The sequence below is a fragment of the Salvelinus namaycush genome, chromosome 22 (assembly GCF_016432855.1).
Source record: "Salvelinus namaycush isolate Seneca chromosome 22, SaNama_1.0, whole genome shotgun sequence".
Lineage (NCBI taxonomy): Eukaryota > Metazoa > Chordata > Actinopteri > Salmoniformes > Salmonidae > Salvelinus > Salvelinus namaycush.
The window spans coordinates 24,157,181-24,181,653 of NC_052328.1; the positions used below are offsets into that span (position 1 = coordinate 24,157,181).

Here is a 24,473-nt window from a genome sequence, read left to right on the forward strand (position 1 = left end):
CATCTCTTACAACACATAGCATGTAATTGGATATGTTGTGTTTTTCCTCAGAGCTTATGCAGGCAAGAGGTCAGATGCCAATAGAGGCTCCCCACCAACAGCAGGTTGACTTTTTCAGCAAGGTTTGTAAACGTAAAACCACTTTTATTTTCCAGTCCAACAACTGAGATGGGCATGTACTGTAGGTGGATGTGAAAGAACAGTTTCCACTCTGTTGTCCTGCTTGATTTGTCCCTGGCTATTATTCATTTCTTTACAACCACACACTGATATAGGCTAATTTGTTTTGTTGGGAGGTTGCCATGGGCAACTCAGTAAGTGAAAGCTATTGTGGCTCCAGGAATTGATACAGCCATTTTGGAAACCCATGTGGGCGTGTCGATTGCCATCAGACCGTTGATTAAGCCTCCCACGCTCCCTGTAAAGAGACAGAAAATAAAAGGGTCTAATTCCCACTGATGGGACCGCTGATTCATGCTGCAGCCAGCCATGTATCTCTGCAGTCTCCACACAGAGAACAATGCTAAGACATAGGAACAAATACAGCACAACAACTATGACTTTTCCATAGGAAATAACTCAAAACAGACACAATGGGTAAAAACAGGGTCAATTTACCAAACTACATTGATAAAGTGATATGAATAGTCCATATTGGTGTGCTGACACAAATAAATAGTGTGTTAGGTTTATTGGGTTAGATTTTCCTAAAAACACGTCTCCCACAGGTGGCGTTACCCCTTCTGGAGCAGTACCTGAAGAACCATCGCCTCTACTTCCTTTCCACCGCAGCCAGATCACGAGGCAACGGAGGTCATGCCTCCAATAAGGAGAAGGAGATGGTCACCAGGTATCGGTCATTAACATATTACAATAATAACATGTTAGCAGCATTTAGCTTTTAAGTGTTTTTGTCATAACTGTCTATGCACTTTAAAATGGGCATTTAAACCAACTTGGCTTTAAATGTGCCCAGGAACATAGAGGTGTCCTCTGTCTTCTCTACCTTTTACATTCTCATCATATTTCATATTCCTCTTCTCTCCATCCCTCTCTCTTGTCCCATCTTCAGCCTGTTCTGCAAATTGGGAGCTCTTGTCAGACAAAGGATCTCTCTGTTTGGTAAGGATGGTGTAAAGTTAACATGAAGCTTATTTACTCAAGATCTGTTTACATCTCATGTCCCTGTTCATGTTTTCATATTGCTACTGTTTGCGTTCATCTGCATATACAATAGAAAATGATTTGGGAAGGGTGTAACACGACTCAGGAGATGGGCGACACCTGGAGGGGGGTAGAGACTAGCACAAGACAGGTGAAACGGATCAGGGTGATGGTTTTATGTGGAATCATACTGCCCCACAGAACCCTTCCAGCCCTTCAATGGTTCTTTGCAGTTCAAAAAATGTTTCTTTCCTCTTTTAGTAATAATTATAATGTAGGGCCGGTGGCTTATTCAGATATTTTGGGGCATGTATTTTTATGCAACAATGAATGAGAGTGTCAGTTCAGTTTATCTAATCTATTGTGTTATGCTATTGCATGTTAAACATAACTATGGCCAGTGACGGTGTCTTGTGAAAGACTCACGTATGGCCTTGTGTAATTTGAGAACTGTTGACTAAGTCAGTAGTTCTCAATTCTCTCCTCAGGGACTCCCAGCTGTTCCAGAGCTAGCACACCTAATTCAACTTGTTAATACACACACCTATAAACACAACCTGTAATTGTAACTATTTAATATGGCTATTACAAAAGAATAAAAAACCTTGAATGGTTCAACAAAGAACCTTTGAGATTGAGCAAGGTTCTTTATTGAAGGTTATATAAAGAACCATAAAAATGGGTTCTATATAGCCCTAAAAAGGGTTGTAACTAGTGGAATCCTTTTTTGGTTCTTTTTTAGCACCATACATGGGTTCTTTGTAGCACCATACATGTTCCATTTAGAACCTTGAGCATGGTTCTTTATAGAACCTTCAAAAAAGGTTCCATATAGCACCAAAAAGGGTTCCGCTATGGTTACAAGCCAAATAAGCCTTATTTGGCACTATATAGAACCATTTGTTCTTAGTGTGTACAAAGACACATAACCTATCCGTCTCCACACACCTAAGCCCCAGATCCTATTAGCAGTTTATGAGATTGTGATCCCTATGATTTTGATTTCCCCTGTGTGTGTTTCCTCAGGGAGCGATGCACCTTCCATCGTCAGCTGTCTTCTCATACTGGCCCAGTCTCTTGATGTCAGGTAGATAACACCGTCTCACTGTTACCCAGATCGGCTGAGCTGTTGTCACTCAGGCACTTGATGTTATCTGATATCTGTTGGTATCGCTGTTGGTGGCAGGGCTGCATTGTAAGATTGCGATCTCAATGGAACTCACCTGCTTAGATAAAGGATTCAGTTGATAAATTAACAAATAGTGTTGCCAATAGCTAGAGGACTCATGTGTAGTAGTCTTTCTTTAGTGAGCAGATATATTTGATGAGGAAAAAGACTATATAAAAATGCTCTTCATTCATGTTTGCAAATTACACTCTTTGACATTATAAACAGTATATTGCTAATTTAGACCAGATGTTATATATGAGCCAATAATGGCATTCAATTCATTCAATAATATGGGTAACCTCCTTCAGGACTTTGATGAAGACTGCTCCAGAATCAGCCAGGGTCTCGCTACGGTCCTTCTTCGAGGCTGCAGCGGTGGACCTGGAGATGACCGTGGAGAACCTCTCTATGACCCAGAGCTGGACCCAGTCCAGAGGGGTGGCCCAGATCCTGGACTACACCAATACCACCCTGCTGCCGACTCTCACCTCCATTTTTGAACACCTCAGCCACAATCAGTATGGAGAGGACCTCTTGGGTATGTGTGGCTCTGTATCCTGGGAGGTAGAATAATATGTGTGGTGTTATTATGAGAGTTTGTCAGTTTGGGGAGGCCCTACATCAGAATAATCATTCATCCTCTCAAAGTTGAGTAAGGTATTTATGGTTACTGGTGGGATAAATGGATGTCTTGTGTATTTTCCAGGTTGATGTTTATTGGAATGAGTCTTGTGCTGGAGGCAGAACTGAGTGATTTCTACTACATAGGCCAGCTGGAAAATTGGCAATATTGTAAAAATTTATGAAAACGGAAATTAGCTTTTTGGTCTTAATTTAAGTTTAGGGTTAGGCATTAGGGTCAGCAGTGTGGTTAGGGTAAGGTTTAAAATCAGATTTTATGACTTTGTGGCTGTGCCAGCTAGTGACAACTGCAGAGCTGACTCCAGAACAAGATTCATGACGAAAAATGCTAATCTGCTGGCTGTATGAGTCACTCTCAAAACCCACAGTATCAATAGTGTAAATACAATCATCCAAGTCAATCTGTAATCACAACCTCTTGTCTTCCAACCACATTGTCCACAAGAGCCCATCTTCCATCATACCGTACATTGTCAATGTCCTCCATATGTCTGCTAGCGGGTGAGACGCCAGTGAGCAGCTGGATTTAAGACCTCTTAAATCATTCAGAGATGCCCTCCCCTCTCAGCCAGCTTCCATTCCTCATCTCATTAAATCTCAGTCATTTACATGGCGAGGTGGCACATTCTCTCTGCCAGTGATCACGATTGCTATTCACTAATTATTTATTACATTAATCAAATCTCACCCACTGTGAGCCCTCGTTGTCTCTACATATCAACTTCCCTCTAGCCTTCACACTGTAGCCACTAGCCAACACTCAGGAAGTTGTCTGGAAATCTTAAGCTTCAGAGGGATTTATACAGCGAGTCTCACCTTCTCCTTTACAGTGGACAGTGTCCAGGTGTCCTGTTATAAGATCCTCAACAGCCTCCACTCACTTGGCCTCAGCAAAAGTTTCTACGTGGAGGGGTACTTTTTGTCATTTAGCTTTGTGTGATGTAGCATTCCAGTATTTGACAGTTAATGTATATGTTTGTAAATGCTCCAGATTAATACAGTCGTAAAGTATGCACGACTTTGTACACATCAATATTCCTCTCTCTCCGTGGCTTAATATGGCTGTGTTGTCATGCACATGGTGTATTGTGTGGGAGACAGAGTGGTCAGCAATCTGTGCGTGTGTTTGTAGGCAGAGGCCGTCAGCAGGAGCGTGTCTGGCAGCGCTGTCAGGGGCTTTCCCTGTGTGTTTCCTGGAGCCAGCTCTGAATGAGGACAACCCGTACTCCATCTACAACACCATGAGCCCCAGAGAGCGAGAGGGTAACCGTACACACACCTACTACTCTGTTTAGTTACACTCTAAGAGAAAAAGTTGCTATCTAGAACCTAAAAGGGTTATTTGGCTGTCCCCATAGGGGAACCTTTTGAAGAAACCTTTTTGGTTCCAGGTAGAAGAACTCTTTTGGGTTTCTTGTAGAGCCCTTTCCACAAATAACCCTTTTTTTCTTGGAGTGTAGCTGAGGTGTTTGAATCTGTCCCTTCTCCTTTGTTTCAGATGTGGGAGTTCCGGACGAGGTGGAGGAGGTGTGTCCTCTCTTGCCATCTCTGCAGCAGCTTCTGGGGGAGGTGGAGGAGCTGGCAGGGGCAGGCTCAGGGGCACGCCAAGCCCAGTACAGCCATGTCACCGAGATCACCCTACCCTTGCTCTGCAGCTACGTGTCCCGTTGGTGGCAGCACGGTCCCGAGGGCCAGCTGGAGAGCCCGGTCTGCACCTCAGTCACCTCCCAGCATGCAAGCACACTGCTGGGCAACATCCTCCGCATCATCCACAACCACCTGGGAACAGGCCAGGGAGACTGGATGAAGCGCCTGGCAGGTAGCCCTATACTGCTCTCTTTTCCATCTGCATCTTCTGTCTACCCTAAGGATGATATATTAGTTGTCATCACAGCCCTGCACAGGATCCAGTTGTCTTCAGTCCATATGTTTGCCTCATAGCCTCAATCACTCACTATTACTCATTGTTTGTGGCACCATGAAACAGTGTTCATTTAAACACTTTCAGGCCTAATTTCCCAGTTGTTTCATCTAGACATGCCTTCCACTCATGTCATGATTGTATCAATCAGTTATCTCATTCTAAAGCACTAATTGTCAGTCTCTCTGAATAAAAGCGTCTGCTGAATGACTAAATTAATTAGACTAAATTAATCCTTCCTTTCAGTTTTCTCTCAGCCAATCATCTGCCAGGCCCACCCCCAGTTGCTGAGGAGCCACTTCCTGCCTCTGATGGAGAAACTGAAGAAGAGGGCAGAATCAGTGCTTCAGGAGGAGGAGCAGATAAAGGCTGAGGGGAGGGCCGATGCGTCTGAGGCGGAGCTACAGATTCAGGAGAAATTCATTGTGCTGGTGCGAGACCTCTACGCCTTTTACCCTGTCCTCATCCCATTCGTGGACTACAATAGGTAAGGCATCCTGCCCAGGGGATGGGGATATGGGAGGGAAAATTATAATGTTCACTGATCATTATTGAATACATAACAAACCAGTAATATATCAACATGTGACTAACAGTCAAGGTTATATTTTGACAACATGGAAAGTGGTGTTTTCTTATAATTTTTACATCTGAGATTCTGACAATATTATACTGAACAAAAATATAAACACAACATGCAACAATTTCAAAGATTTTACTGAGTTACAGTTCATGTAAGGAAATGAGTCAGTTAAAATAAATGAATTATGCCCTAATATATGGATTTCACATGACTGGAATACAGATATGCATCTACTGGTCACAGATACCTTAAAAAAAACAGGTAGGGGTGTGGATCAGAAAACCAGTCAGTATGTGGTGTGACCACCATTTGCCTCATGCAGCGCAACATCTCCTTCGCATAGAGTTAGTCAGGCTGTTTGTGGCCTGTGGAATGTTGTCCCACTCCTCTTCAATGGCTGTGCAAAGTTACGGGAACTGGAACACGCTGTCGTACACTTTGATCCAGAGCATCCCAAACATGCTCAATGGGTGACATGTCTGGTGAGTATGCAGGCCATGGAAGAACTGGGATATTTTCAGATTCCAGGAATTGTGTACAAATCCTTGTGATATGGGGCTGTGCATTATGCTGAAACATGAGGTGATGGCGGCGGATGAATGGCACAACAATGGGCCTCAGGATCGCGCCACAGTATCTCTGTGCATTCAAATTGCCATTGATAAAATGCAATTGTGTTTGTTGTCTGTAGCTTATGCCTGCACATACCATAACTCCACCGCCACCATGAGGTACTCTGTTCACATCGTTGACATCAGCAAACCCCTCGCCCACACAACGCCATACATGTGGTCTACGATTGTTAGGACGGTTGGACGTACTGCCAAATTCTCTAAAACAACGTTGGAGGCGGCTTATGGTATAGAAATTAACATTAGAGTCTCCGGCAACAGCTCTGGTGGACATTCCTGCATTCAGCACGCCAATTGCACGCTCCCTCAAAACTTGAGACATCTGTGGCATTATGCTGTGTGACAAAGCTTCACATTTTAGAGTCATTTTATTGTCCCCAGCACAAGGTGCACTTGTGCACTTGTGTCTGGATATCATAAGGTGAATGCACCAATTTGTAAGTCGCTCTGGATAAGAGCGTCTGCTAAATGACTTAAATGTAAATGTGTAATGATTTACGCTGTTTAATCAGCTTATTGATATGCTACACTTGTCAGGTGGATGGATTACCTTGGCAAAGGAGAAATGCTCACTACCAGGGATGTAAACAAATTTGTTTACAAAACTTGAGAGAAATAAGCTTTTTGTGCGTACGGAACATTTCTGGGATATTTTATTTCAGCTCATGAAACATGGAACCAACACTTTACATGTTGTGTTTATATTTTTGTTCAGTGTAGAATGTGTTGATGCATTTTGTTTACAGCTCTCACATATTGTTGTTTCAGAGCAAGTTGGCTACGGGAACCGAACCATGAGGCTGAGAAGATGTTCGGCATGGTGGCAGAGATCTTCATATTCTGGGCCAAGTCTCACGTGTGTGAAATAACAAAGATTTGGATGTTGCCTCACATCTTAATGATGTTCTCACTTGTAACCCGTCTGATTTGCTATTGCAGAACTTCAAATGGGAGGAACAGAACTATGTGGTCCAGAATGAGATCAACAACATGGCTTTCTTGGTCAATAATAACAATCACAAAATGTCCAAGGTGAGAACCTTACAGATTTGTTTCTTAACTACCACAAACAGCACTGGGTGTCCATTATGTGTGCTTTGTGGTTGCGTAAAACATATGAATAAATAATTTACATTCTAACCATGCAAAGTGAATGATTGAAGTATAAGTCAACTATGTATTTCTATTCATGGTTTTTAATGAGCAGGTGTCAGACCAGGAGAGGAGGAAGATGAAGCGGAAAGGGGATCGCTACTCCACACAGACCTCTCTCATCGTAGCCTCCCTGAAGAGATTGCTTCCTGTGGGACTGAGTGCGTGTTCCCCAGCAGACCGCGGCCTTATCACACTGGCCAAGAGCCGCTTCACTCAGGTATGGAATTTGGTATTTTATTAGGATCCCCAATAGCTGTTGCAAAAGCAGCAGCTACTCTTCCTGGGGTCCACACAAAACATGAAACATAATACAGAATGACATAATACAGAACATCAATAGACAAGAACAGCTCAGACAGAACTACATTAAAAAAAATGTGAAAGGCACACGTAGCCTACATATCAATCCTTTGTTTAATCCCAGTGGCAGGTCATTGGTAAAAATAGAAACGAGAGCTGCCCTGTGCTACACCACACTTTACATGTTTGACATTAGAGAAGCTTCTATTAAAGAAAACCCTTTGTTCTATTAGATAGATAGCATTGAATCCACGATATGGCAGAGGTTGAAAAGCCATAACACGGGCCTCCCGGGTGGCGCAGTGGTCTAGGGCACTGCATCGCAGTGCTAACTGCGCCACCAGAGTCTCTGGGTTCGCGCCCAGGCTCTGTCGCAGCCGGCCGCGACCGGGAGGTCCGTGGGGCGACGCACAATTGGCATAGCGTCGTCCGGGTTAGGGAGGGTTTGGCCGGTAGGGATATCCTTGTCTCATCGCGCTCCAGCGACTCCTGTGGCGGGCCGGGCGCAGTGCGTGCTAACCAAGGGGGCCAGGTACACGGTGTTTCCTCCGACACATTGGTGCGGCTGGCTTCCGGGTTGGAGGCGCGCTGTGTTAAGAAGCAGTTAGGATTGGTTGGGTTGTGCTTCGGAGGACGCATGGCTTTCGACCTTCGTCTCTCCCGAGCCCGTACGGGAGTTGTAACGATGAGACAAGATAGTAATTACTAGCGATTGGATACCACGAAAATTGGGGAGAAAATGGGATAAAATAAAAAAATAAAAATAAATAAATAAAAAGAAAAGCCATAACACATACGTGTTTATTCAACAACACGAGCCCGTACGGGAGTTGTAACGATGAGACAAGATAGTAATTACTAGCGATTGGATACCACGAAAATTGGGGAGAAAATGGGATAAAATAAAAAAATAAAAATAAATAAATAAAAAGAAAAGCCATAACACATACGTGTTTATTCAACAACACGTATGTGTTATGGCTTTTCAACCTCTGCCGTATTGTGGATTCAGAGCTATGTGTACTAAACACACACCGTCGTCTTTCACTGCACAGTGAACTACAATGGAATTTTTTGTTTCACCTTTATTTATACAGGTAAGTCAGTTAAGAACAAATTCTTATTTACAATGACGGCCTGTCAGGGACCGAGTGCAGCACGTAAATGACATGTCACCTGATACTGCTCAAAGATGTTTTGTCACTGTATGTCATGTAATGGCAATGTGCAAACCCCATGTTTTGTGTCTCCAATCTGCTATTGTTAATAATGACAGCTCACTGCTTTTCACAGAAGGACACAGAGGACGAGATTCGAGAGAGCATTCATAATGGCCTGCTACGTCTTCAGAGCAAAGTAATTGCAATCATAGTACATATGATTTAAACCCCATGGTTTTCCTTGTCGTACTCATAGCACACAGAATACACAGGAACCATAGGTCCAAACCATCTATTAACTTGCCCACATCTTATGTAGCTATTACAACGATTCTTATTTTGCCACTTCGATTCTCATATGACATAAATGAACTGAATATATCCATGTATAAAACACACATGATCAGCTCCAGTAATCTAACCCCACTAACTAGAACTGCCAATGATGTCTTTTGAGCATCATGTGAATTGAAAATTTCAAGTCATGCCCCCCCCGTCCTTGACTTTTCCTAAATAGTCTATTTAACACACTGATGTTGTCCTGCGGGGGGGCAGTGGATGGGGTCTTCCTGGGGCATACATTAACACTTCATTATAATTACATTTATAAAACATTTTTGCAGTGGAGCTGTTAAATGCATATATGGGAAAGACTGAATGTGTATGTGCCAAGTCCCAGCGACGCTTGTGCTAACAGTCTGCTCTCTGTGTTGTACCAGCGGGAGGCCCCAGGGGCTCGGTGGCAGGATGTCCTGTTCAGGGACTTCCCAGGCCCCACACGGGACACCTCTGACCCTCTGAGGACAGTAGAAAGGGTCCTGGACATTGCTTGCGTGCTTTACCACCTGGACCAGGTGGGCTTAGAGAATGCTGCTCTCTTACCCTATCATATGCTATTAGTAGAGCTTTTAGTAAAGCCTTGAATCACAGAAGTTAGCTACTCTCTGGCTCCCAAAGCTATTTAGACTTGGCTATGGTTGTGTAACAAAATACCTTTTGAAAAGTAGCTAAAAACGCTATTTGATTGTTATCTGAATCTGAACATTTGCCTTTGTCTGTAGGTAGAGCATCCCCAGAGGAAGAAGGCAGTGTGGCACAAGGTGTTATCCAAACAGAGGAAGAGAGCTGTGGTGGCCTGCCTTAGAATGGCTCCTCTCTACAACCTACCCAGGTATCCCAGAAACCTCAGCTAGTGGATGATTGGTGTCAGGTTTTATTACCTTTCTGAACCACCCATCCCGGTATCGGGATAATTGTCATCAGCAACGCTGAATAGCATAGCGCCACAGTCAAATAATATTGCTAAAAAATATTCATATTCATGAAATCACAAGTGCAATACTGCAAAACACAGCTTAGCCTTTTGTTAATCCACCTGTCGTCTCAGATTTTCGCTCGACAAAACATTAAGTACACTTAGCATCAGGTAACTTGGTCACGAAAATCAGAAAAGCAATCAAATTAATCATTTACCTTTGATGATCTTCGGATATTTTCACTCGGGAGACTCCCAGTTAGACAACAAATGTTCCTTTTGTTCCATAAAGATTATTTTTATATCCAAATACCTTTCGTTTTGCGCGTTATCCTCAGAAATCCACAGGAAAGAGCGGTCACGACAACGCAGACGAAAATTCCAGATAATATCCATAATGTCCACAGAAACATGTCAAACGTTTTTTATAATCAATCCTCAGGTTGTTTTTCAAATATCTATTCGATAATATATCAACCGGGAGTGTTGGTTTTTCAATAGGACCGGGATAAACAATGGCCGCCTTTCTCTGTTGCGCAAAACTCACTCTGAGAGCCCCCACCTATCCACTTACGCAATGTGATCGTTCTCGCTCATTTTTCAAAATAAAAGCCTGAAACTATGTCTAAAGGCTGTTGACACCTTAGGGAAGCCATAGAAAAAGGAATCTGGTTGATATCCCTTTAAATGGGTGATAGGGATGCATAAGAACAGAGAGGTTTCAAAAAAAGAGGCACTTCCTGATTGGATTTTCCTCAGGTTTTCGCTTGCAATATCAGTTCTGTTAAACTCACAGACAATATTTTGACAGTTTTGAAAACTTTAGAGTGTTTTCTATCCTAATCTGACAATTATATGCATATTCTAGTTTCGGGGGGTGAGAAATAGGCAGTTTCAAATGGGTATGTTTTTTAGCCAAAAACGAAAATACTGCCCCCTATACTTAAGAAGTTTTAATAGAAAAGACATGGCTGTTGATCTCATGTTTCCGATGCGTACAGGAACTGAGCACAGTTTCATTTACCAATAGACCACAGTAAACAGTGGTCCATTTGGTAAGTACAGTGAGAATATGAAACGGCAGAGCAGGATATTGTAGTAGTGTGGTGATTGGGATGCACTGTAAAACCCAGAGATGACCCACTGGGCACAAACTGTTTGAATCAACATTGTTTCAGTGTAATTTGTCAATGTATTGTGACGTGGAAACTATGTGTAAAATGCATTTGATTTGAAAAAAGTAATCAAAAGTAATCAACCCTCAACTGTTGTTTTGGTGGTGAAATTTCAACCACAAGATTGTTATCCTGGTAACCAAATTTCAACATAGACAAACCCTTTAGAAAATATGTCAGATCTTCAATGTTATATCCACTATCAGAAAAAAAACAATAGGCTGGACAGTACCTCCTACTGGACAATTGATTTACAGCTACCTTTTGGTCTCCCGTCCAGGGTTTTAACCAAGCCCAGTTTAGCTATGTTTGTCACTGGCTATTACCAATGTGCTATCGTGAGAATGATTGTAAAGAGATCTCCACTTAAGAACTAAATAGATTCATTGTTGTTATCAAAGTCATTCCAAAGAGTAGATTTAGCAGAGACAATCAAATGTGACCAGACTTTATCACTCAAATATCATCAATGATGCTATTTATGCCTACAGTATATAGCATCTGCAAAGTAATCAACAGCTATTGTTTCAATTCAACCCATAATTAAACTAAAAATAGACAATATAATAGGCCTAGTGTTTCAAGCTCTGGTTGATTTCAAATGTAATGATATTTTGTGATATTGAATTGTGTTTGGTTGTCAACGCAACCAAATATCAACATTTGAAGGAGATGTACAGTATATTTTGCTTGGATAGTTCCATCTGTGCCACTGACTTAGTCTGGCTTTAATTTCAGTTTGTCGGCAAATTAATAATTGATATGTTGGATTCACTTCTCCATCTCAACCAGAAATCTAAGCTAAACAATAGGACTAAATCAAATCAAACATGATTTAAAGTATGTTTAAGGTTTGATTTGATTTAGTCATATTCTTGATGGGATTCCAGCATATCAATTATTAAAAGTAATATTAAATTGTAATAATGAAAAGTGATATTGTGTTTGGGTGACAATGCAACCAAATATCAACATTAAAAGAGATGTATCTACTGCTTGAATAGTTCCATTTGAGCCACTGGCATAATCCCATTCTTTAACTTTTTTGAAATACCTTTTAAAAGCATATTAACTTGTTAACAAATTATATGTTGGATTCACATCTCCAACTCAACCAAAAAAGTTAAAGAATGGGATTATGCCAGTGGCTCAAATGGAATAATCCAACAATCTCTTTTAAATGTTGATATTTGATTGTGTTGTTAACCAAACAATTCAATATTACTTTGTAATACAATAAATATCCCTAAGCTAAGTCTATTTTACAAACTAATGTAACATTAGACCTTAAAATGAGTAACATCCATGGCCACATTTTGAGGTTACTGTAACTATTAATGTCTTATGTAATTATATAAAACATGAATGTTCAAGATAGCATGCATAGGTCATCGCAGGTCTCTGGAGATCTTCACAATTTCTACGTCTGTGCAGAATCTCCAACAGCATTGATCAGTTGCACCATGTACTTTTAATGTAATCTCAACCTTAATCCAGGTCATTTGGTTCTGCTATTAGTTGAAGCACAGTGATAAGACATTGATCTGTTGTGTAAATAAACAAATATATATCTGACATTGTATTTTGAACTTTCCTGTTCTTTTATATTGTTGAAAGTGCAGTGAAAGACATTTGGGTGACAACTAAACCAAAGATCTGACATTGTTTTCCATTGGAATTTTGTTGTGCTTTAAGATGGTTGAAAGCATAGTGATAACACATTGTAAATTCAACAACATTTTGGCTGTCTTCTTGAGTGGGTGAATATAGGTTGTAATCTCATTGATCAACGTCTCAACCAAATATTACCCAATTATCCACGTTGAAATGGCGTGGTGTTCTCAGTGGGAAGTCCATATAACCATACCCCTGTCAGGCAGGTTATATGAACACAGCAATGTTAGCATAGTAAAAGGCTTGTGGGTTTGTACAGTGATATAACTTCTAGATTTACATACAAGATTAACATATAAACTAGCAGCCCCAAGACAGTTCTCCACCATCTGTCCAATGTAAAGGGATCCTGAGTTAGATTAAATAAGAAGCCTTGAATTCATGAGTCTAATCACAACTCATTCCTATACGCTATTCCTTCCTGTGTCTCGATTCTCCCTCTCTCCCTCCCTCCCCCGCTTCACTTACCTCCTCTATAGGCACCGGGCTGTCAACCTCTTTCTACAGGGCTATGACAAGTCCTGGATATCTGCTGAGGATCACTCCTTTGAGGAAAAGTTGGTTGACGATTTGGCTGTAAGTGTCAGTGTGAGCATTCTCAACCGACAACAGTGTGAAAGTTTAATTCAACTCATTACTTCATCTTTGTACATCTCTTTCACACGGTCTTATTATAGCTATCCATTCATTCATGTTTTCTGGTGTTTCTGGTGTTTCATTACTACTTCATTCATTGTTTGATTGGACACATTTGCCATTGAGTTTTACCTAGTGATTATTTGTGAGGGCTCTTATATTTGGGTTGTCACTCTTACGTAAAAAAACACGTGATTTTCAACATTTAAAATCATGTTGTTTTTCTGTGAGGGAATTGTTACTCTGGGTTCAATTAGAACTTTGTTTCTCTCCATGGAAGTCGGATTGAGGGAAATAACATGGCAAAGCTCAATTCCCAGACACTTCCGGCACTCAGTGGGCTTAACAACTAAATAGAGTGCTAAAAAGGGTGTTAACTCTATCAGTCCCAAGGCCCCAGCAAAAATTGGCTTTTCATTTATCTGACTTTCATTTATCTGCATGTCCAGCCCTTATATTTAGCCTCACAATAAAGTGTTTTACCATTTTATTTTCAGGACAACCAGAGCACAAAACAATTTGACATTAACAGTTGCATTCATAAGTTTAAAGGTCCACCAAAGCAAAAAGCTAATAAAAAATGAATTTATATTAATGCTGTAAGTACAGACATGGTTTACTCAGTGGGAAATTAATATCCAACTAGTCAGGGATAACTGTGTGGAGTTTGGGGTTTGTGACAGCAACTACAGTGCATTCAGAAAGTATTCATACCCCTTGACTTATTCCACATTTTGATGTGTTACAGACGGAATTCAAATTGTATTAAATAAAACATTCTCACCCATCTACACACAATACCCCATATTGACAAAATGGTTATTGTCCTGCTGAAAGGTGAATTTGTATCCCAGTGTCTGTTGGAAAGCAGACTGAAAAAGGTTATCTAGGATTTATTCCATTTATTTTTATCCATATAAACTTCCTAGTCCTTACCGATGACAAGCATACCCATAACATGATTCACCATGCTAGAAAATATGAAGAGTGGTACTCAGTACTCAGTGTTGTGTTGGATTTGCCCCAAACACAACGCTTTGTATTCAGGATATAAAGTTCATTTCTTTTGTCACAATTCTGTAACCATTTAAAGTCATTGGCCTCATGGTGAAATCCCTAAGCGGTTTCCTTCCTCTCTGGCAACTGAGTTAGGAAGGACACTTCTATCTTTGTAGTGACTGGGTGTTATTGACACACCATCCAAAGTGTAATTAATAACTTCATGCTCAAAGAGATATTCAATGTCAGTTTTTTTTTACCCATCTACCAATAGATTCCCTTCTTTGCGAGGCATTGGAAAACCTCCCTGGTCTTTGTGGTTGAATCTGTGTTTGAAATTCACTGCTCGACTGAGGGGCCTTACAGATAATTGTATGTGTGGCGTACAGAAATTAGGTAGTCATTCAAAAATCATGTTATACACTATTGCTCACAGAGTCCATGCAACTTATTATATGACTTGTTAAGCTCATTTTACTCCTGAACTTATTTAGGCTTGCCATAACAAAGGGGATGAATACCTACTGACTCAAGACATTTCAGCTATTCATTTTTTATTAATTTATAAACATTTCTAAAAACATCATTTCACTTTGACATTATGGGTATTGTGTGTAGTTGGTCAAGTCCTAAATCACGTCAGCGTTACGGTGGGACTCATTGGGTTAAGGGATGGGTGACTGAATTTATGTATATGACATTGGGTCTGAGGGGGGGTCAGGCATGGGCGCCTATACTGTAGATAGACGGTCAGTGTGACGCACATGTACAGAGTGGGTGTTGTGGGTGTTGAGCCAAAAGGCTCCTTAACAGCTTATACCTCCAAGCCATGAGACTGCTGAACAATTAATCAAATGGCCACCCGGACTATTTGCATTGACACCCTCCCCTTTGTTTTTACACTGCTGTTTATTATCTACGCATAGTCATTTTACGCCTACCTATATGTACAAATTACCTCGACTAACCTGTACCCCCGCACACTGACTCGGTACCCCCTGAATATAGCCTCATTATTGATATTTTAGTGTGTTACTTTTTTTATTTTATTCTTTTTTACTTTAGTTGATTTAGTCAATATTTTCTTAACTCTATTTTCTTAAAACTGCATTGTTGGTTAAGGGCTTGTAAGTAAGCATTTCACAGTAAGGTCTCTACACCTGTATTCGGCGCTTGTGACAAATACAATTGTATTTGATTAGTGGTGTGTTTACGTTGCAGAGAGCTGGAAAGCAGGAGCGTTCTGAGAGAGAGGAGGAAGGAGAGGACGATGACGAACAGATTGATCCGCTCCTGCAGCTCATCACACTGTTCAGTCGGAGTGCTCTGACCGAGAGGTGTGTGTGTGTGTGCGTGTGTGTGTGTGTGTGCACATGCCAGTGTTATTCCTGTATTAAGGACAATCAGAGGTAAAACATCAGAATATTGGGCCTCCCAAGTGGGGCAGCAGTCTAAGACACTGCATCGCAGTGATTGAAGCATCACTACAGCCCGGGTTCGATCCCAGGCTGTGTCACAACCGGCTGTGACTGGGAGTCCCATAGGGCGGCGCACAATTGGCCCAGCGTCGTTCGTGTTAGGGGAGGTTTTTGCTGGGGGGGCTTTACTTGGCTCATCAAGCTCTAGCGACTCCTTGTGGCGGGCCAGGCACCTGTGGGTGTTTCCTCCGACACATTGGTGCGGCTGGCTTCTGGGTTAAGCCGAGCGGGTGTTAAGAAGCGCGGTTTTGCGTGTCATGTTTCGGAGGACGCATGACTCGACCTTCGCCTCTCCTGAGCCCGTTGGGGAGTTGCAGTGATGAGAAAAGATCTTAATTGGATATCACAAAATTGGGGAGAAAAAGGGAGTAAATAAAAAATAAACATCAGATTATTAAACTTTCTAGTTTTATTGAATTAGAAACATTTGCCTTATCTGTTTTTTATACGGGGCAATATAGTTTAATCAGCTGTGCAATGAGTCATTATCTTTTCCTATACTTAGTTGCAAAGGAAAGTTAATTGAAATGTTTATTCAAATTCTAAAGCAATTAGCCTTGCCTGCGCTGACATTTCTCTGCCACTTCCCATGTCCACAGTAAGCTTGGCGATGACAGTCTTTACATGTCCTATGCTGCCATAATGGCAAAGGTAAGACAGAGTATACAGTAGCAGTGTGTATTTCTATACTTGGGAATGTTCTTATTCATCACTGTTCATCTGAGATTCTCAACTTCTGCTCAATCCATCTTTCTGTCCAATCAAATCTCCCCAGAGTTGCTGTGGTGAAGAGGATGAGGAGGTGAAAAGCTTTGAAGTAAGTGACTCAATTCCGCCTTTCAATACAATCTCATGATGGAAATACAATCTCATTATGGAAAGATAGGCACTTACACTACAGAGGAAGAGAAGGTGAAAAGCTTTGAAGTAAGTGACTCATTTCTCTCCTATGTAGTATGTTTTTCTATATTTCATTTATTTTGATCATTTTTATCATGAGATTGTATTGGTTTATTAATGAGTTGATAATTAGTTCATTGAGTGGTCTGTTGCTTTGTTTGCAATTGGGTCATTCAGTCCAATATTGATTAACTGACTGACATCAGATTGATTTGATTATTTTGTTGGATGGATCTATGAATGATCAGGAGAAGGAGATGGAGAAACAGAAGCTGTTGTATCAGCAGGCCAGGCTGCATGACCGTGGAGCTGCTCAGATGGTCCTCCAGACTATCAGTGCTAGTAAAGGTAACCAGAGTACCAACTGTTTTTGAATGTGGCTTTTTAGATATCACTAAAGTATTCTAAGTTACCTATAATCCAAAATACAGTAATGTTTAAACATTGTAAGTAAATTGAAAAATGGCTTGATTGTTGCAATTTGTGACATTGAGTTGATGTAATTATTTATTTCACAAAGGTGACATGGGGTCCATGGTGGCCTCCACTCTGAAGCTTGGTATTTCTATTCTGAATGGAGGAAATACCACTGTTCAGCAGGTACGGGCAGTCTTTGATAACATAATTAGTTATCGGTTTTAGCTACAGATGAGGACACTTTGTTCTGAATGCTGGTTCAGGTAAACACCGTTCAGGCTAAGAATAAACTGTATTTGTTACTTTTCCACACTTTCTCCAAGCATTTTTTTCACTATATAAATGTAGGATCTTAATTTGAGCCAGTTTGTAACAGCAGGAAAATAATCCTCCAGCAATAAGAAATGTGAATTATTATGTGGATTATAATTAATGGCCATTTTTGTAGGGGTTGATACAAAAAAATGTAAGGGAAAATCTAGTCTGAAATTTCTAAATGGAAATTACAAACTTCAGAAACCTCAAATACACTACAAGTTTTACATCTCCTGCATTGCAGGACAGTTATCCTGCAACAGGGTGATCAAATTAAGATCCTGCATCTGTACTGCAAGTTACATGGCTGTTACATACATGGTACAACATCATGGTGATATTCACAACAAGAGGAATATCCTTTCTCTTTGTCATGCAATATGGTCTCCTCATCCTATATACAGCTAATTGTTTGATGTTTTGTTTCACAGAAAATGTTGGATTACCTGAAAGAGAAGAGGGACGTGGGTTTCTTCCAGAGTGTGGCAGGACTCATGCAGTCTTGTAGGTGGGTACATACGGGGCCGGCTCCAGGCATAAGTGACCTAAGCTGTTGAAGTCGAAAGTTTACATACACTTAGGTTGGAGTCATTAAAACTTGTTTTTTTTTAACCACCACACATTTCTTGTTAACAAACTATAGTTTTGGCAAGTCGGTTAGGACATCTACTTTGTGCATGACACAAGTAATTTTTCCAGCAATTGTTTACAGACAGATTATTTAACTTATAATTCACTGTATCACAATTCCAGTGGGTCAGAAGTTTACATGCACTAAGTTGACTGTGCCTTTAAACAGCTTGGAAAATTCCAGAAAATGATGTCATGGCTTTAGAAGCTTCTGATAGGCTAATTGACATCATTTGAGTCAATTGGAGGTGTACCTGTGGATGTATTTCAAGGCCTACCTTCAAACTCTGTGCCTCTTTGCTTGACATCATGGGAAAATCCAAAGAAATCAGCCAAGACCTCAGAAAAACAATTGTAGACCTCCACAAGTCTGGTTCATCCTTGGGAGCAATTTCCAAACGCCTGAAGGTACCACGTTCATCTGTACAAACAATAGTACGCAAGTATAAACACCATGGGACCACGCTGCCGTCATACTGTTCAGGAAGGAGATGCGTTCTGTCTCCTAGAGATGAACGTACTTTGGTGCGAAAAGTGCAAATCAATCCCAGAACAACAGCAAAGGACCTTGTAAGATGCTGAAGGAAACAGGTACAAAAGTATCTATATCCACAGTAAAACGAGTCCTATATCGACATAACCTGAAAGGCCACTCAGCAAGGAAGAAGCCACTGCTCCAAAACGACATAAAAAAGCCAGACTACGGTTTGCAACTGCACATGGGGATAAAGATCGTACTTTTTTGGAGAAATTTCCTCTGGTCTGTTGAAACAAAAATAGAATTGTTTGGCCATAATGACCATTGTTATGTTTGGAGGAAAAAGGGGGAGGCTTGAAAGCCGAAGAACACCATTCCAATCGTGAAACACGGGGGTGGCAGCATTATGTTGTGGGGGTGCTTTGCTGCAGGAGGGACTGGTGCACTTCACAAAATAGATGGCATCATGAGATTGGAAAATGATGTGGATATATTGAAGCAACATCTCAAGACATCAGTCAGGAAGGTAAAGCTTGGTCGCAAATGGGTCTTCCAAATGGACAATGACCCCAAGCATACTTCCAAAGTTGTGGCAAAATGGCTTAAGGACAACAAAGTCAAGGTATAGGAGTGGCCATCACAAAGCGCTGACCTCAATCCTATAGAACATTTCTGGGCAGGACTGAAAAAGTGTGTGCGACCAAGGAGGCGTACAAACCTGACTCAGTTACACCAGCTCTGTCAGGAGGTATGGGTCAAAATTCACCAAACTTATTGTGGGAAGCTTGTGGAAGGCTACCCGAAATGTTTGACCCAAGTTAAACAATTTAAAGGCAATGCTACCAAATACTAATTGAGTGTATGTAAACTTCTGACCCACTGGGAATGTGATGAATGACATAAAAGCTGAAATAAATCATTCTCTCTACTATTATTCTGACATTTCACGTTCTTAAAATCAAGTGGTGATCCTAAGTGACTTAAGACAAGGAATTTTTACTAGGATTACATGTCAGGACTTGTGAAAAACTGAGTTTAAATGTATTTGGCTAAGGTGTATGTAAACTTCTGACTTCAACTGTATATACTACTGGTCAAAAGTTTTAGAACACCTACTCATTCCAGGGTTTTTGTTGTTTTTTACTATTTTATATATTGTAGAATAATAGTGAAGATATCAAAACTATGAAATGACACATATGGAATCATGTAGTAACCAAAAAAGTGTTAAACAAATAACAACATATTTTATATTTGATATTCTTCAAATAGCCACCATTTGCCTTGATGAAAGCTTTGCACTCTTGGCATTCTCTCATCCATCTTCATGAGGTGAGGTGCATTCCATCTTCACCTGGAATGCATTTCAATTAACGGACTTGCTTTCTTAAAAGTTAATTTGTAGAATTTCTTTACTTCTTGATACGTTTGAGCCAATCAGTTTGGCTCAAATAAGCAAAGAGAAACAACAGTCCATCATTACTTTGAGACATGAAGGTCAGTCAATACGGAACATTACAAGATCTTTGAATGTTTCTTCAAGTTCAGTTGCAAAAAGGCAATGCAAATAGTCTGGGTAGCCATTTGATTAGATGTTCAGGAGTCTTATGGCTTGGGGGTAGAAGTTGTTTAGAAGCCTCTTGGACCTAGACTTGGCGCGCCGGTACCGCTTGCCGTGCGATAGCAGAGTGAACAGTCTATGACTAGGGTGGCTGGAGTCTTCGACAATTTTTAGGGCCTTCCTCTGATACTGCCTGGTATAGAGGTCCTGGATGGCAGGAAGCTTGGCCCAGGTGATGTACTGGGCCGTACGCACTACACTCTGTAGTGCCTTGTGGTCGGAGGCTGAGCAGTTGCCATACCAGGCAGTGATGCAACCCGTCAGGATGCTCTCTATGGTGCAGCTGTAAAACCTTTTGAGGATCTGAGGACCCATGACAAATATTTTCATCGTCTCCTGAGGGGGAATAGGTTTTGTCGTGCCCTCTTCACGACTGTCATGGTGTGCCTGGAAAGTTGGATCCGCCTGTAGTGTGGTTTTCCACTTTAAATTTGAGTGTGACTCCAAATCCAGACCTCCATGGGTTGATACATTTGATTTCCATTGATAATTTTTGTGTGATTTTGTTGTCAGCACATTCAACTATGTAAAGAAAAGTATTTAATAAGAATATTTCATTCATTCAGATCTAGGATGTGTTATTTTAGTGTTCCCTTTATTTTTTTGATACTACCAGTCAAAAGTTTTAGAACATTCAAAGGTTTTTCTTTATTTTGTTGCATTACAACCTGTAATTTAAATGGATTTTTATTTGGATTTCATGTAATGGACATACACAAAATAGTCCAAATTGGTGAAGTGAAGTTAAAAAAATATCTTGTTTCAAAAAATTAAAAACAAATAAAAAACAGAAAAGTGATGCGTGCATATCTATTCACCCCCTTTGCTATGAAGCCCCTAAATAAGATCTGGTGCAACCAATTACCTTCAGAAGTCACATAATTAGTTAAATAAAGTCCACCTGTGTGCAATCTAAGTGTCACATGATCTCAGTATATGTACACGTGTTCTGAAAGGCCCCAGATTCTGGGGGCACCACCAAGCAAGGGGCACCACCAAGCAAGCGGCACTATGAAGACCAAGGAGCTCTCCAAACAGGTCAGGGACAAAGTTGTGGAGAAGTACAGATCATGGTTGGGTTATAAAAAATACCTGAAACTTTGAACATCCCACAGGCACCATTAAATCCATTATTAAAACATGGAAAGAATATGGCACCACAACAAACCTGCCAAGAGAGGGCCGCCCACCAAAACTCACAGACCAGGCAAGGAGGGCATTAATCAGAGGGGCAACAAAGAGACCAAAGATAACCCTGAAGGAGCTGCAAAGCTCTACAGCGGAGATTGGCGTGTCTGCCCATAGGACCACTTTAAGCCGTACACTCCACAGAGTTGGGCTTTACGGAAGAGTGGCCAGAAAAAAGCCATTGCTTAAACAAAAAAATAAGCAAACACGTTTGGTGTTTGCCAAAAGGCGTATGGGAGACTCCCCAAACATATAGAAGAAGGTACTCTGGTCAGATGAGACTAAAATTGTGCTTTTTGGCCACCAAGGAAAGAGCTATCTGGTTCACACCCAATACCTCTCATCACACCAAGAATAACATCCCCACAGTGAAGCAGGGTGGTGGCAGCATCTTGCTGTGGGCATGTTTTTCATCGGCAGGGACTGGGAAACTGGTCAGAATTGAAGGAATGATGGATGGCGCTAAATACAGGGAAAATCTTGAGGGAAACCTGTTCAGTCTTCCAGAGATTTGAGACTGGGACGGATATTCACCTTCCAGCAGGACAATGGCCCTAAGCATACTGCTAATGCAACACTCGAGTGGTTTAAGGGGAAACATTTAAATGTCTTGGAATGGCTTAGTCAATGCCCAGACCTCAATCCAATTGAGAATCTGTGGTATTACTTAAAGATTGCTGTACACCAGCGGAACCCATCCATCTTGAAGGAGCTGGAGCAGTTTTGCCTTGAAGAATGGGCAAAAATCCCAGTGGCTAGATGTGCAAAGTTTATAGAGACATACCCCAAGAGACTTACAGCTGTAATTGCTGCAAAAGGTGGCTCTACAAAGTAGTATTGACTTTGGGGAGGTGAATAGTTATGCACGCTTAAGTTTTCAGTTTTTTTTGTCTTATTTCTTGTTTGTTTCACAATAAAAAATATTTTGCATCGCCATAAATCCATTTTAATTGCAGGTTGTAAGGCAACAAAATAGGAAGTATGCCAAGGTGGGTGAATACTTTCGCAAGCCATTGTATATACAGTGGGGCAAAAAAGTATTTAGTCAGCCACCAATTGTGCAAGTTCTCCCACTTAAAAAGATGAGAGAGTCCTGTAATTTTCATCATAGGTACACTTCAACTATGACAGACAAAATGAGGGGAAAAAATCCAGAAAATCACATTGTAGGATTTTTAATGAATTTATTTGCAAATTATGGTGGAAAATAAGTATTTGGTCACCTACAAACAAGCAAGATTTCTGGCTCTCACAGATTTCTGGCTCAAACAACTGATTGGCTCAAACGCATTAAGAAGGAAAGAAATTCCACAAATTAGCTTTTAAGAAGCCACACTTTTTACTTGAAATGCATTCCAGGTGACTACCTCATGAAGCTGGTTGAGAGAATGCCAAGAGTGTGCAAAGCTGTCATCAAGGCAAAGGGTGGCTACTTTGAAGAATCTCAAACATAAAATATATTTAGATTCTTTTAACACTTTTTTTGGTTACTACATTATTCCATATGTGTTATTTCATAGTTTTGATGTCTTCACTATTATTGTACAATGTAAAAATAAAGAAAAACCCTTGAATGAGTAGGTGTGTCCAAACTTTTGACTGATACTGTATAAATATCGTCAGTTTTTCTCTTATGTCAGCCACTGACAGTCACTCAATTAGCCATGTCAGCTAACAATTTTTTGATTTGATTGGTTGTTAGTCTTGCCAGCTATCTAAACTTGTAGTAATCAAGGCCGAAAACTGACCCGGGGCCCTGACCTCCAGGTGGCCCCCATTTGATTTGGTTAGTCATTCTCATTGAGATATCATATTAACATGGCATAAGTCATAGCGAAATGTGTAGAATTGCACAAAAAAATGCATGAAATGTGTTGTAAAATTGCAAAATGTTCTCTACGCCCCATGGCAAAATGTGTAGAACTGAAGCAAATGAACATAACATTTTCGGTGGCCACAAAAATGTTTTGCCGCAAGGTGTGGGACCCACAAAAGGCTAGGGCTGTCCCTGTGTACATGGTAACATAATCCTCAATATCATCTGTCACAGAGGCTATACTTGGTGAACATGACAGGACTGACATGCAGGCATCCCTTTACGTCTTTTGTTGTCTTTTCTGACTCAGTGTGCTGGATTTGAATGCGTTTGAGAGGCAGAACAAAGCCGAAGGATTAGGGATGGTCATCCAGGAGAGCTCAGGTACATTATGGAAATGAAAAATTCACTGACCGCTAAGATCTGACTGCTGAAGTGAGTTAAGATTGAATGTAAAGAACCTTGGCTCTGATACCGTACTCATGATCTTTCATTCTGTACATATCTATTCTCTCTCTCTCTCTCTCTCTCTCTCTCTCTCTCTCTCTCTCTCTCTCTCTCTCTCTCAGGGGAGAAGGTTATGCCTGATGAGAAGTTGACCTGTGATCTTTTTCGCTTCCTACAGCTCCTCTGTGAAGGACACAACTCAGGTGCTCACCCTTAACCGTTTTAACCAAAGTGCACTTCTCTCTGTGTGTTATGGCAGAGGCTTGTTATTGGGCTGTTAAAAACTGATTACGCTTGCAAATTGTCCCATAGATTTTCAGAATTATTTGAGAACACAAACAGGAAACAACACGACTGTGAACATCATTATATCCACTGTGGACTACCTTCTCAGAGTGCAGGTTAACAATTTGATCTACGAGACATTATCTGTATGATACATTTTGATTGATTTGGCCTGTAACCTGATTCAATATAATTTACAAGCCTTTTAAATATTTTGGTACTATCATGATTTGAATCTCTTTCCTACTAATATGTCTCCAGGAGTCGATAAGTGATTTCTACTGGTATTACTCTGGGAAGGATGTGATTGACGAACATGGCCAGCGTAACTTCTCCAAGGCCATCAATGTGGCCAAACAGGTCTTCAACTCTCTCACAGAGTACATCCAGGTTGGTTGAGCCTTAGGTGCTGATTCATCCCACTGGGCACA

The 24,473-nt window shown here is 40.9% G+C and overlaps 1 protein-coding gene across 1 annotated transcript in view; it reads left to right on the forward strand.

The window, feature by feature from the left end:
* Window positions 1-24,473, forward strand: part of LOC120017944 (ryanodine receptor 2-like) — an 80,150-nt gene that overhangs the window by 39,808 nt on the left and 15,869 nt on the right. Inside the window, exons 60-85 of the mRNA XM_038960903.1 lie at window positions 105-122; window positions 729-850; window positions 1,073-1,122; window positions 2,191-2,251; window positions 2,644-2,873; window positions 3,808-3,889; window positions 4,110-4,240; window positions 4,476-4,796; window positions 5,145-5,385; window positions 6,882-6,969; window positions 7,053-7,145; window positions 7,318-7,485; window positions 8,862-8,924; window positions 9,448-9,627; window positions 9,790-9,899; window positions 13,312-13,408; window positions 15,701-15,810; window positions 16,545-16,596; window positions 16,721-16,762; window positions 17,094-17,193; window positions 17,366-17,445; window positions 18,009-18,085; window positions 23,621-23,694; window positions 23,880-23,960; window positions 24,070-24,158; window positions 24,304-24,432. Of these exons, the coding sequence (XP_038816831.1) occupies window positions 105-122; window positions 729-850; window positions 1,073-1,122; window positions 2,191-2,251; window positions 2,644-2,873; window positions 3,808-3,889; window positions 4,110-4,240; window positions 4,476-4,796; window positions 5,145-5,385; window positions 6,882-6,969; window positions 7,053-7,145; window positions 7,318-7,485; window positions 8,862-8,924; window positions 9,448-9,627; window positions 9,790-9,899; window positions 13,312-13,408; window positions 15,701-15,810; window positions 16,545-16,596; window positions 16,721-16,762; window positions 17,094-17,193; window positions 17,366-17,445; window positions 18,009-18,085; window positions 23,621-23,694; window positions 23,880-23,960; window positions 24,070-24,158; window positions 24,304-24,432 (2,889 nt within the window). The remainder of the gene's footprint in view (window positions 1-104; window positions 123-728; window positions 851-1,072; window positions 1,123-2,190; window positions 2,252-2,643; window positions 2,874-3,807; window positions 3,890-4,109; window positions 4,241-4,475; window positions 4,797-5,144; window positions 5,386-6,881; window positions 6,970-7,052; window positions 7,146-7,317; window positions 7,486-8,861; window positions 8,925-9,447; window positions 9,628-9,789; window positions 9,900-13,311; window positions 13,409-15,700; window positions 15,811-16,544; window positions 16,597-16,720; window positions 16,763-17,093; window positions 17,194-17,365; window positions 17,446-18,008; window positions 18,086-23,620; window positions 23,695-23,879; window positions 23,961-24,069; window positions 24,159-24,303; window positions 24,433-24,473) is intronic.